The 12,771-nt window shown below is 34.6% G+C and overlaps 1 protein-coding gene and 1 long non-coding RNA gene across 2 annotated transcripts in view; both read left to right on the top strand.

The window, feature by feature from the left end:
- The window catches only part of LOC309478235, a 60,287-nt gene extending 58,180 nt beyond the window's left edge, over nt 1–2,107 (top strand). Inside the window, exon 3 of the long non-coding RNA XR_014198890.1 lies at nt 1,983–2,107. This is a non-coding gene — a long non-coding RNA (uncharacterized lncRNA). The remainder of the gene's footprint in view (nt 1–1,982) is intronic.
- A 5,222-nt stretch (nt 2,108–7,329) lies between these two features.
- On the top strand, nt 7,330–12,072 carry LOC309495749 (E3 ubiquitin-protein ligase TRIM47-like; the record flags this gene model as incomplete). Its single annotated transcript, XM_082165585.1, has 7 exons — nt 7,330–7,367; nt 7,475–8,009; nt 9,687–9,727; nt 11,160–11,274; nt 11,450–11,683; nt 11,776–11,929; nt 12,026–12,072. Coding segments are annotated over 7 exons (1,164 nt in total), but the record flags the coding sequence as incomplete, so codon positions are not given.
- Between the last annotated feature and the right edge of the window lie 699 nt (nt 12,073–12,771).

The following is a 12,771-nucleotide window of genomic DNA, read 5'->3' as shown; positions in this document are numbered from 1 at the left end:
TTGTTATATTGTTTTCATTTGTTGTTTACGTTCAAATTATAACACAATTTTCTGAAGAAAAATGTTTGCTTCAGTGTTCTGTTGTAATATAACAACTTTTCCATTTACTTTACTCCCTGAACTTATTTGGACACAATCTACATTGTCAGTAAATGTATGGAAATGATCTGATGTCTTAAAGTGAGGGGTAATAAACCTAATGCGGTCTGTGTCCTTATTGGGTCCTAATATTGATCAAGCAACAAAAGAAAAGCATTCACTGCTCATTAATAGCTTTAATAAGGATTCATTATATTTTATTCATTATATGTCTACTTGAAAGAATAAAGAATGATGTATGCAAGTAGTTATAAATAATGCATATATCATTAATTGAAAAGAAGACTGTGTTCTACTTTAGGAAAAGTGGTTTTATTTAATCTTAAGATATTTTTAAAATCACAGTAGTTAAATCTGTATCTGTATTGCATGTCCTAACTTTAAAATCAATTATATTAACAAGTTAATAGATGTTTTATCCAGGAGATACCACCTGCTGTTGGTGTGGCCCGAAGGAGGCACATGGCAAAACAGAGAAAACGGACCCTTGAAAGGCTGGACCAGGCCAAAAGAGTAAAAAAATAAAAATAATTAAAGTCCAAACTATCAAGACAAAACTTTTGCAAATGATAATCTTTCAGGTCAATGGTGGTTAAACTTGCAAGTAATCCGCAAATCGCACGCGCGCCGAAAGTCTAACATTAGTCAGTAGGAATCACGGATAGACTACGATCTATTAAAAAAATTAACTACTAGTCACTAATGAAAGCTCATTGTAAGCCTTATTGTTAACACTGCTACAATAAGAATTTATCAGTTTTTCTTTCTTTTTTTTAAAGAAGGAAATGTGCTCAATTCTCTAAAATCCTCAACTAGCCTACCTTTGGGATAATGTTATTGCTTTAAAACTAATGCATTATTTTTTTATATTTTACAGATATCAGATTCATCTCGTCAAGTGCAATTTGACTTGCAAATGCTCTAGCCTAACACTTCAGATAACTACAACATAATATTTCATACAAAATATAAAAATACCAGAGCAAGAAAAGAAACAGAAATGACATTAAATGAGTGAAACCAAAAGAAATGTCAAAAATTGGTTTTTGAAAATGTTTAATATTACATTAATTCACAAAATCTGTTTTAGTCATTTCTGTGCAATTTGGTGCAGAGATTCTGAGTCAATTTAGGCAATAATCAGACAAAATTTTAAGGAGGAATATACAGTAAAAAAAAAAAAAAAAGGTGACTATAGTATTCTTAATGTAAGAATGAATTGTGATAAGTAAACAAATTATTTTTTGTCTAGGCCATGATAGTATTCAAAAGTTATCTAAAGAATATACATTTTAGTAGTGCTGCTACGGAGTTGGTCCTAGAGAGCCCAAAATTGTTCATTGGTCTAAATACCCACCTCTATCAGGGTGCCAATTTTAATAATGTTTCTACAATTTATAGGATTGCCATAATCTCACATTAGGAAGAGTTTGGTACATTGAACAGTATACAATGTATATTATAAGTTGGAGTAATTAAAAATCATGCTTTTTTCAAAGTCTTGATTTTGTTTTAGAGCTCTAGAAAAGGTTTTCATAATTGATTGTAAAAAAACAACAAAAAAAACAACAACACATTTTTCACAAGTAATCAAGAATTTCATTCAATTCTACCAAAAGACTCACATGAATATGACTACATCTACATTTTCTTCACGTCTCATGATCAGTTCCCACTCCAACCATTTTTAGATTAATAAGATGCTATCATATCTGAGATCTTTAGAATTCCAGCTGTTAATTTATCAATTAGAAAACAAGAGAATTAATATCATCTCATTGTTGCTGATTTATCATGGTACTTAATACATGTGATATGAAAAAAAAAAAATTTGTATCATCTATTTAACATTTACATTATTTTGGTAAATTTACACTCCAAAGGTGGCACAAGAGCAGAGTTGTATAGTCCAGGGGTCAGAAAGTAGAAGTCCTGCCATATGTTTATTCCACCCATGAACTCAGTCAGCTGATTTCTATCTCCTGGCTGAAAAACTGCTAATTAGCAAATCCAGGTGATTGGAACAAAATACTGAGGAGGACTTTTACTTTCTGAACCTGGACTTTACACCTCTGAAAAGAACAGAAAAAGAGACGAGCAGAAACACAAGAACTACAACTGACTTCAGAGACAGCCTTAGATGAAATCAACTGAAGAGAAAAGAAGACATTAAATCTGTGAAGATCTCAGCAGAGGAGGATTAAACAACTCCACAAACAGCATTACCAGCTTCACTTATTACTAACCAGACTGACTTTATTTCTGTTAGAACTCCTTATTGAGATGTGTTTAATTTGAAGTTACCATAACAGTGATTAGCATTTCCATTAGTTGGGTTCTTAACTCTTATGTTAACAATTATGTTTTTTGTCTTTTTTGGCTGCTGTGACAGTGTGTTTGTCAAACACATTTACAGCAGCAAAGAAAGCATAATTTAATCAGGGCAGGTGATGTTGGTAACCTGTTGATGGCGTTGTAATCATAATGCTGAATCACTGATGTTCTATGTATAATAAAATTGTTTTGTTCAATTAATATCATAAACCCTGTGTTACTGCAGCATGAGATCAAGCGGAATTATATCTATCAGTTAAAACATTTTAGCAAACATGAGAAAATGTTTGTACCTATCACATGACACACACACTTATCAACAATCAGCATATGTGTCTCAACAATGGTGACAATCAAAAATATTCAGATAAACTGATCAATTCTGAACATTACAAAAAAGCTACTAAATGTCACTAAAAAAACAACAGCAAAAAATAAAAGCAAATATTTAGAATTAAACAAAATAATAGGACAATTCAGCTGCATAATTTATTCATGTTGCAATGCATGCTGGGAGTTTTGTACTATGCTGGTACCCAGCATGCACTGCAGCAAGGTACTTTTGATTGTCACCATTGTTGAGATTAATACGCTGATTGTTGATGTTTGTCATAGTAGATTAACATTTAGTGCTCAAGTTTATAAAATTCTTCTAACTGATATCTATAGTACTGCTGTATCTCATGCTTCAGTAATATAGGGTTTGTATTTTGAAAAAAAATAGATGTGTACATAATGTATTTCTGAATCTCATTCTACAGTAACACAGGGTTTGTAATTATGATAAAAATTAATGTAACACAATTGTTACATTTGAAATTCGTCAGTGGAGCAGGATACTTTGTGATGATTATAAAACCATCATCAGGTAACCATCATCACCTGATCTCATTTCACTTTAGGTTTTTTTGCTGCTGCAAATGTGTTTAACAAACACGCTGTCACAACTGCCAGAAAAGACAAAATATATATTCAGAGTTAAGAACCCAACTAATGGAAACACTAATCACTCTTATGGTGACTTCAAATGAAACACGTTAGAGTTAAACCTCTGTTAATTTTCAATAAAACTTTTAACACTGGAGTTTTTGCTGTATAGGATAACATTCTCTGAAAACATCCTCAAAATGTTACAGTTAAAACATTATATCTTAGTTTACATTTAACCTTCTCACTGTAAAAAAGAATACATTGATTTTATTGATATCTAATCAATAAAATTGAGGCAACAGATTACAAGCAATATTATTAATTAAATTTAACAAATTAGAATTGAGTAATACTTAATCAAATTAATTCCTTAAAAGTTAACCATTTAAAAAGAGTAAAATTTACAAAATATATTTTATTGCCAACATTGAAGACACCTGGTGTTAACAAGCAGAATCACTGAAGAAGAAAACCATTAAAGTCACCATTGTGGAGATCAGTGTGTGTTTTAGTTGGTCTCTTGACCCTTAAATCATTAACTTTTGATTTTGTTTGGCTGCTGTACATGAGTTATAACAGCCAGATGAACAAAGAGAAAAGGTGATCTGATGGTGTTGGTTGTGTTTTAACATGATCATTATTTCACAATCATTTGACCTGAACTCATATAGAGTCCAATTTAGTTAGATTAACTATATTAATAATAGCAGCACTGGCCTTGTACGGCATAATATTTTTAACTTTTACAATGTAATCCAAATAATTTCTAAAAAGTTTCTCCTATACAAAAAAAGAGTCACACATATATCAATAATCAGCCTGTGAATCTCAACAATGGTGACATTTATAAAGCATGTTGCAGTGCATTCTGGGTGCCACCAATCAAAACTCATTCATGGCTCCCATCATACCTTGCTGCATGAATAGAGCTTATGATCAGAGGTGATCTGTTTGTCACCATTGCTGAGATTCATATGCAAAATATTGATGTGTGTGTGTGCCTAAACAAAAAAGAGTGTATATACACCGAAAAAAAAATCTGTTGGATTAACATAAAAAAAATATGTACATTGATTGCACATAATAAAGTTAGGTTTACGCAACATGATTTATACATGTTAAAGCTACATAATTTGTACTTGTTAAATGAACATGATTTTTATATGTTAAGATACATATTTTGTGCTTGATAAACGAACATGATTTATATATGTTAAAGATACATAATATGTGCTTGTTAAACAAACATGATTTTTGTATGTTAAAGATGCATAATTTGTTTGTTTTAATAAACATGATTTATATATGTTCAAGATACATAATTTGTGCTTGTTAAACTAAAACATTTTATGTTTTTCCATTCATATATGCTGTGGTTTCCAATAAATAAAACTAACCTGATTAAGTTTTAGAATACTATAAGCTGACTTTAAGCAATAAATGTATTTTTCTACATCTACTTGTTTTTAAGTACATTCACAACATTACTGTACAGTTTAGCAGCAAGACAAGCAAACACATTTCTTGAATCAAATCACTGTATTATTTTTTACATTTACAATCAATTTTTTACACAGTAAGTGCTATTAGAAGTAAGCTTTCTGTGTGGATTTTGAACAATGACAGCACATTTGTACTCATGTAAGTTTACTCATCACTTTAAGTCAAAGACAAGACACAGTCAAACATGCTGTGAAAAAGGTGAACAGTAATGATCATTCAGATACAGTAAACAGCAAAAAACAAAAAACAAAAACAAAAACAGTAGAAGACAAGGACACCGTCAAACATGTGTAGAGGAAAATGTTAACAGTATAAGTATCAAGTAGTATGAGTATCAAGTAGTCCAAAGCATACCTTGACATTTTTGTTTTCAATTTTAAAAGCATAAGAGAAGTCAAATTGATGTATTTCTTTTAACAGTAGGGCTACAGAAGCAAGTAGTTCTGTGTGTTAAAAAGCTTAAAATCCATGAACAAATGTCAATGAACAATGACAGCATCTCACTTTACTCTTATCTCACTTTACTCTTATCTCATTTACTCTTATCACACTTTGTCATTTACTCTTATCACACTTTACTCTTATCTCATTTACTCTTATCACACTTTGTCATTTACTCTTATCTCACTTTACTCTTATCTCATTTACTCTTATCACACTTTGTCATTTACTCTTATCTCACTTTACTCTTATCTCATTTACTCTTATCACACTTTGTCATTTACTCTTATCACACTTTACTCTTATCTCATTTACTCTTATCACACTTTACTCTTATCACACTTTGTCATTTACTCTTATCACACTTTAGTGTCATTTACTCTTATCACACTTTGTCATTTACTCTTATCACACTTTGTCATTTACTCTTATCACACTTTAGTGTCATTTACTCTTATCACACTTTGTCATTTACTCTTATCACACTTTGTCATTTACTCTTATCACACTTTGTCATTTACTCTTATCACACTTTACTCTTATCACACTTTACTCTTATCACACTTTACTCTTATCAGAGTGTCCTTTTAACCAATAGGTTTAACCAAAAACTATGCACATGTTAAAACAACCATAAAAATAAACAGTGGCCAACCTACTCATATCAAACACATTCAACTTTTTACCAAAGCAAGTTCTTTGTGAGTGTGTGAAATGTAAAGGAAATGGTCCTTATTGCAAGAAATGGGAAACTACCTTGTGTCCATCCTGCCGTACCATGGAAACAGCTCACTCATAGAGTCTGTTTCTGAGAACTTGTGCTTTCTTGGATAGAGTGGAGCCTTCCAGCTCCATGACTATCTTCTGCAGTACCTCAAATGTACTTTTCATTTCAGGTGGGTAGTTGAGATTTAAGGCATACATAAGACCAAAAAGCATTGCCGTAGCTAATGCAAAGTTGTCTAAGCCTTGCAAGATGTTCTGGCCTTCCAGGATAATCCCGATGTCGTCTGATCTGTCACGGAATTTTAGAATGTAAATTCCCACTGTGGTCTCCTCTGTGGATTTTTGGATGAAGGCTTCGTCACCATCCTGCAGAATCCACAGACAAAATGAGATTACTGTTAGACCTCAGTTCTATTGTGGATGGTAGTCCTACAAGTTTAGATCCAAGATATCCAATTGTGAAGTGGTCAGCAACCTTACGGCAGGCGTATGGATAATCACAGAATGTTTTTTTTGGATCTGTGCTTTCTGAAACTTTACAAGTATTTTTCTCAAAACTCAATAAAACATGCTATGTGACGATGTGGAATGATTGCCTCAAAATATATGTCCATATGCAATAGGGGTGTCGAAATTCTATGATGCATCACGATGCAGACAGGGACGATTTGGCATCAGTTCAGCAATAGACTATAACCTATAATAATGTACCGACATGCTTTGTCGCAGTAGCATACAATGGCAAAGGGAGTCGAGAAGCAATAATTAAAGCTACACTGTGTAATAGTTTAAGTTGATTTTTAGCCCAAAACACTTTGTTCTTTCAAAATTATTGGAATGTAACGGTTTATGTCACTGCGACTTCCCGAACAAGCGAACACATGCACACACAGTCGAAGTGCTCCCAACTTCAAGTGCTATTTAGAATAGAATATTACTTCAAGTACCTGCTTAGAAAAGCGCCACGTTTTATTTTGTGTCACCATACTTGGTCGTATAACTACTCGTGTAACTGTATTTAAATAGGGAAAACGTGGAGGTGTTTGGTCGCTTCTAACTTCATCTCTGTTTGGTTCCTAATGAATGAACTGGGCTAAGCTAAGTGCGATCAAAGTGTCGCCGCGCACTAGAGCGATTGAGTGCACGCACTGAGATGAGAGAGGTATGTATCAACTCGTCTTAGTTAAGGAAATAACTAGAACTGCACGATTAATTGTATCGCAAACACAAATTATTGTGAGTTATTGGATGGGATGTGCGCTACAATGTTCCATTCATTCATCAACTGAAAACAGGATGACTAATCGATTCCTAGTATTTAAGAATCGATATTTGTAAAAATGAGAATCGATTTAAATCGAGAAATCAATATTTTTTTACCCAGCCTTAAGAGAGGGGAATGCTGAAAATAGAAAAAAGCAATCAAATATACTTGCAGTAGATTTACAAAAATACTCACCACAACGATTCCCTGTGGACACAGTTACTGTATGAGCTGCATCTCAGACTACTGGAATCGGGAGAGAATCTGCAAATGTCCTTTATGCAACCAGACCTTCACACCAAGACCTGTTTTAGGTAAGAATGTGGTGTTTGCTGAAATGGTGGAGAAACTCAAGGCGACGAGACTCCAATCTGCTCCTGTTCCTGCTCCTGCGGTTCCTCACACTGGATCTGGAGATGTGCAGTGCGACTCCTGCACTGGAAATAAACAGAAAGCAGTGAAGTCGTGTCTGGATTGTCGAAGCTCTTACTGTCAAATTCACCTTGAACAGCATGAGAGTCTCTTCAGAGGTAAAGGACACAATCTGATGGACGCCACTGGACGACTGCAGGAGATGATCTGTCCTCAACATGGTAAAATGCTGGAGATTTACTGCCGTACCGACCAGCGGTGTATCTGTATGCTGTGTTTGGTGGATGAACACAAAAATCATGACACTGTATCAACTGCAGCAGCGAGGACAGAGGAACAGGTACTGCTTCATACTATGGGTTAAACAACTTCCTTTTTTAAGTCAACTGTTATGTGATTAAAGTCATGTCGACGTTGACTAATTGCTGATGGCGTCATTATAAAAATGCAATAAATGGAAATGCTTTGCAGCATGCCACTATTTGCAACTAGAGGCTAAAGTTTGTGAACAAATTTTGATGTTGGCTTGAGAAGCCTGAACCTCGAGCTGAGGCTTGAACTCGTGTCGCCTTGTGAACAGCTTACTTCAAAAACAGAAAGGAATATATGCTGGAACTTTCCAGTTTTTAAGCAATAAACTGTGTTAAACATGCATTTCAATGTTCAATATTGAGCATTCAGATGGTATAAACAAACATAAATTGTGGAGCGCTCGGATTATGCATTTATTTGTCATATTAAAGGGATACTCCACTTTTTTTGGAAATAGGCTCATTTTACAACTCCCCCAGAGTTAAACAGTTGAGTTTTACCGTTTTCGAATCCATTCAGCTGAACTCCTGGGCCCGTATTCATAAAGAATCTTAATGCAAAGAGTAGCTCCTAGTGACAAAATTCTAAGAAAATTCCTAGAAATGTGGGCGTTTACTCTTAAAATTAAAGAAAAAATCCTAGTAAAGAAAAAAGTAATTCAGAAAGCATCTTAACCCTTAAAAGAGGTCTTAAGGTCAAAATTGTTAGGAGCACGGACGAGGACTTTTAGGAGGCTTAAGAGTTTCTTTAGCAGAGGAGAACATGTCAGAAAGACGAAGAGGGAGAAGAGATGTGTTGCAGACAATGAATAACAGTGAGTTAATAAGACTCTATAGATAAGATCGTGCAGGGATCATGTTTGTGACTGATCTTATTAGAGACACGCTAACATCTCCGACACAGCGCAGAAATGCCATAGCGCCAGAAATGAAAGTAATCACTACATTACGATATTTGGCAACTGGGAAAATTCCATGTTTGATACATTAAAACCAACATTCAAACCACCACTTAAATAGACATGCCAGCAATTAGTGTAATTGGCTTAGAATGATAAAAATTGTTCCACCCTTTCCAATCAAATACCTTATAGGAAATTAACAGCATGGTAAATAAAAAAAAGGATTTATATACACATATATAATGTGTGTGTGTGTGTGTGTGTGTGTGTGTGTGTGTGTGTGTGTGTGTGTGTGTGTGTGTGTGTGTGTGTGTGTGTGTGTGTGTGTGTGTGTGTGTGAGAACGGTCAAATAGGAAAAATTACGCATGTAATTTCAAAGTGAAGGCTTAGAATAGACCCTATACTTAAAATCACTTTTTTTTTTTTTTTTCTTGGACAACCAACCAATCATAGTCTTCAAAAGATTGTGTCATACATAGCAACGGGGTCAACCCCGCCTCCTTACTAAGATGAAAGTTTTTGTCTTTTCCTTACTCAGAGTTGCTCTAAGATCGGTCCTGAATCGCTTTTAAGCTAAGACTCCTACGTAAAAGTTTTTAAGCTAAATTAAGAGTTTTCTTAGAGGATTCTTAGAATCTTTATGAATACGGGCCCAGGTCTGGCGGTACCACTTTTAGCATAGCTTAGCATAGATCATTGAATCAGACAAGACCATTAGCATCTCTCTCAAAAAAATGACCAAAGAGTTTCGATATTTTTCCTATTTAAAACTTGACTCTTCTGTAGTTACATCGTGTACTTAGACGAACGGAAAATGTAAACTTGCTGCCGTAACTTTGCTGCTGTACCATGATTCCAGTAGGCGTAATGATATGACGCAGCGCCTGAAAATAGGTCTAATAGGTTAGACAAACTTAGTCCCGGTCACGTTGGAAGTTACAGAGCTGGGGACTATTTTCAGGTGCTGCGTCATATCATTACGCCTGCTGCACCCATGGTACCGCAGCAAAGTTTCTTGATTATTACGCAGGAATGAAAGTATAGTTCCTAGCCATATCAGCCTAGAAAATCGCAACTTTTCATTTTCCGTCGGTCTTAGTACACGATGTAACTACAGAAGAGTCAAGTTTTAAATAGGAAAAATATTGAAACTCTTTGGTCATTTTTTTGAGAGAGATGCTAATGGTCTTGTCCGATTCAATGATCTATGGTAAGCTATGCTAAAAGTGGTACCGCGAGACCCGGAGATCGGCTGAATGGATTCGAAAATGGTAAAACTCAACTGTTTAACTCTGGGGGTGTTGTAAAATGAGCCTATTTCCAAAAAAAGTGGAGTATCCCTTTGGAAACTGATCGTAAAAGCGGACTTCAAAGATTTCTTATCCTTTGGCCCCCTCTATAGGACCGTATTAGTATTACAGAAAATGTAAATCTCTGAGATTTTTGGGGGAGTTTAGATCGATTTTTTTATTTTTTTTTTTATTTTTTTTTACAAAAACCTTAAGTCCAATCAGTTAGAAAAAATATGGCACATGAAGTCAGAACAGTCCAAAGGTCTTGTTATATGTTGTTAGTTTCAAAATCACATGATCAAAGACTAGTCGACATCAAGCTTAAAAGCGTCATGGCAGAGCATTAAAGTTGACTAGTCTATGGAACCCTATACTCCCTACTGAATCTCTCGATCAGAGAAGCTAACTTCATTATTTGTGTTTTGACAGAAAATAGAAAACCGTTATTTCTAATAATATTTCACAATCACTGTTGGGTAAGTTACTAATGAATTATTTACATCTTCAACAGTGTAATTTTTATTTCAAGTGTAATTATATCAATCTGGACCAGTTAAACAATACAGGATAGAAATGAAACCGTTCTTTTAATTATTTCAAAGAAACAATATAAAATTGTATAATTCTTGAACTGACCAAAGCATTTAAAGGGAGAAGGTTACATAAAAACATACATTTTAACAATGTACGTTAAATGTTGATGTTAAATCCACTGTTTTATATATAATTGTTCTATACCGTATTTAATGCAATTACATCAAAAGTTAATAATTAAATTACAAAAAAAAGAGTAATCCCTTTTTCAAGGGAAAAATAATTAAATTACAGTACTTAATTACTTGGTAATGAACGACATCCAACACTGTTCACAATATTGCAGTTTTTACTAAATTTTTGATCAAATAAATGCAGCCTTAGTGAGCATGAGAGGCTTCTTTCAAAAACGTAAAAAAATCTTACTGACCCCAAACATTTTATTGGTAGTGTAAATTTAATCATATTTTTGTTTTCTGCAGGAACACAGAGAAACATCCAGACGAGAATCCAGCACATAGAGAAAGATCTTCAGGCGCTGATAGAGGCTGTGGCGTCTCATAAGGTGAGTTTGGAGAAGAAGAGAAGTTTGAGTCTCAGTTTGGACTTTCCTCCAGTGCTGGAGCTCTACTAGATCACTGTGTGATGTGTGTGTGTGTGTGTGTGTGTGTGTGTGTGTGTGTGTGTGTGTGTGTGTGTGTGTGTGTGTGTGTGTGTGTGTGTGTGTGTGTGTGTAACAGCGCTCTGCACAGACGGCAGTGGAGGACAGTGAGAGGATCTTCACTGAGCTCATCCACTCCTTTGAGATACGTCGCTCAGAGGTGACGCAGCTGATCAGAGATCAGGAAAGATCTGCAGTGAGTCGAGCTGAAGAACGACTGGAGCGACTGAAACAGGAGATCGATGATCTGAGGAGGAGAGACACTGAGCTGAAGAAGCTTTCACACACACACGATCATGTTCATTTCCTCCAGGTAACAGAGTTCTTCTCAAACACTGAGGACTTCTGTAATTCAAAAACACAAGCTTCTGTAATTACAGGGAGTTTTTGTTTTTGTGTCTGTAGAGTTTGCCGTCTCTTGTATATCTCTCTGGATCTACAGATGGCTTCAGTATCAGTTCTCATCTGTCTTTCGACAACATAGTGAAATCAGTCTCTCAACTCAGAGACAAACTTCTGCAGTTCGGCAGAGAGACTATAGAAAAGTCATATAGAATAGGTAAAGACGTCTATTCTCAGAAATGAGTTCAGTATCATATATATGCATATACATTCTCAATGATAATTAAACTGCAGATGTGTTTTGTTTCCATAGTGAAATCCAGCCAGGATTTTGGCGCCCCTGAATATCAGACCAGAGAAGAGTTTCTACAATGTGAGTTACTATGAACATAAGTTTGATTAATAATGACTAGTTAATGGCCTCTTTTACTTTTTGTGTTACATTGCATTGGCTACAACAAACGAATTATAAAATCAATAATAAAAATAATCACAGGGTCCCCACGGATCCTTAAAAAGTCTTTAAGTCTTTAAAGCTTAGGAGTGTGCAATATTGTCTATGAACTATGATGATATTGTAATCATTGTTTTAACTATGTACGAGGCACTGCGAGCTGACATCGCATTTGTCTCTCGTGCTTTCACTGCGTGATGTGTGCAGTTTTAGGTATGTCCCCAAATGAGTTTTTGTCTTATATTTATATTATGTTGTTATATTAGAATATCACATGAGCAAGAGTGCCGTTTTCCTGTGCATTTTTTGACTGAAATCCGCGTTTTGAACGAATCATTTTAATGATTCAATGAACAATCACTTGCTTTTCCTGAATGAATCAGCCATTTGAACAAATCGGTTGAATAAATGACTCCAACAACTCGCTTATTAAGACAGTGACTTGCCGCCACCTACTGGCGGTTTTAGTGTCATATTTAAAGTACCCGTTGATTAAAACGTTAAAATTATAAATAATTTCATACATATTTAAATATTGAATAACTTTATTTATGCAATTGTAAATATATTAATGCCAGTTCTGATGCCACTTCTGTGTCACCTCT

This window comes from Leuciscus leuciscus (assembly GCF_965113295.1).
Source record: "Leuciscus leuciscus genome assembly, chromosome: 1".
Classification (NCBI taxonomy): Eukaryota; Metazoa; Chordata; class Actinopteri; order Cypriniformes; family Leuciscidae; genus Leuciscus; species Leuciscus leuciscus.
Note: the sequence above shows the minus strand (reverse complement) of the source record. Positions and strands in the feature narration are given on the sequence as shown.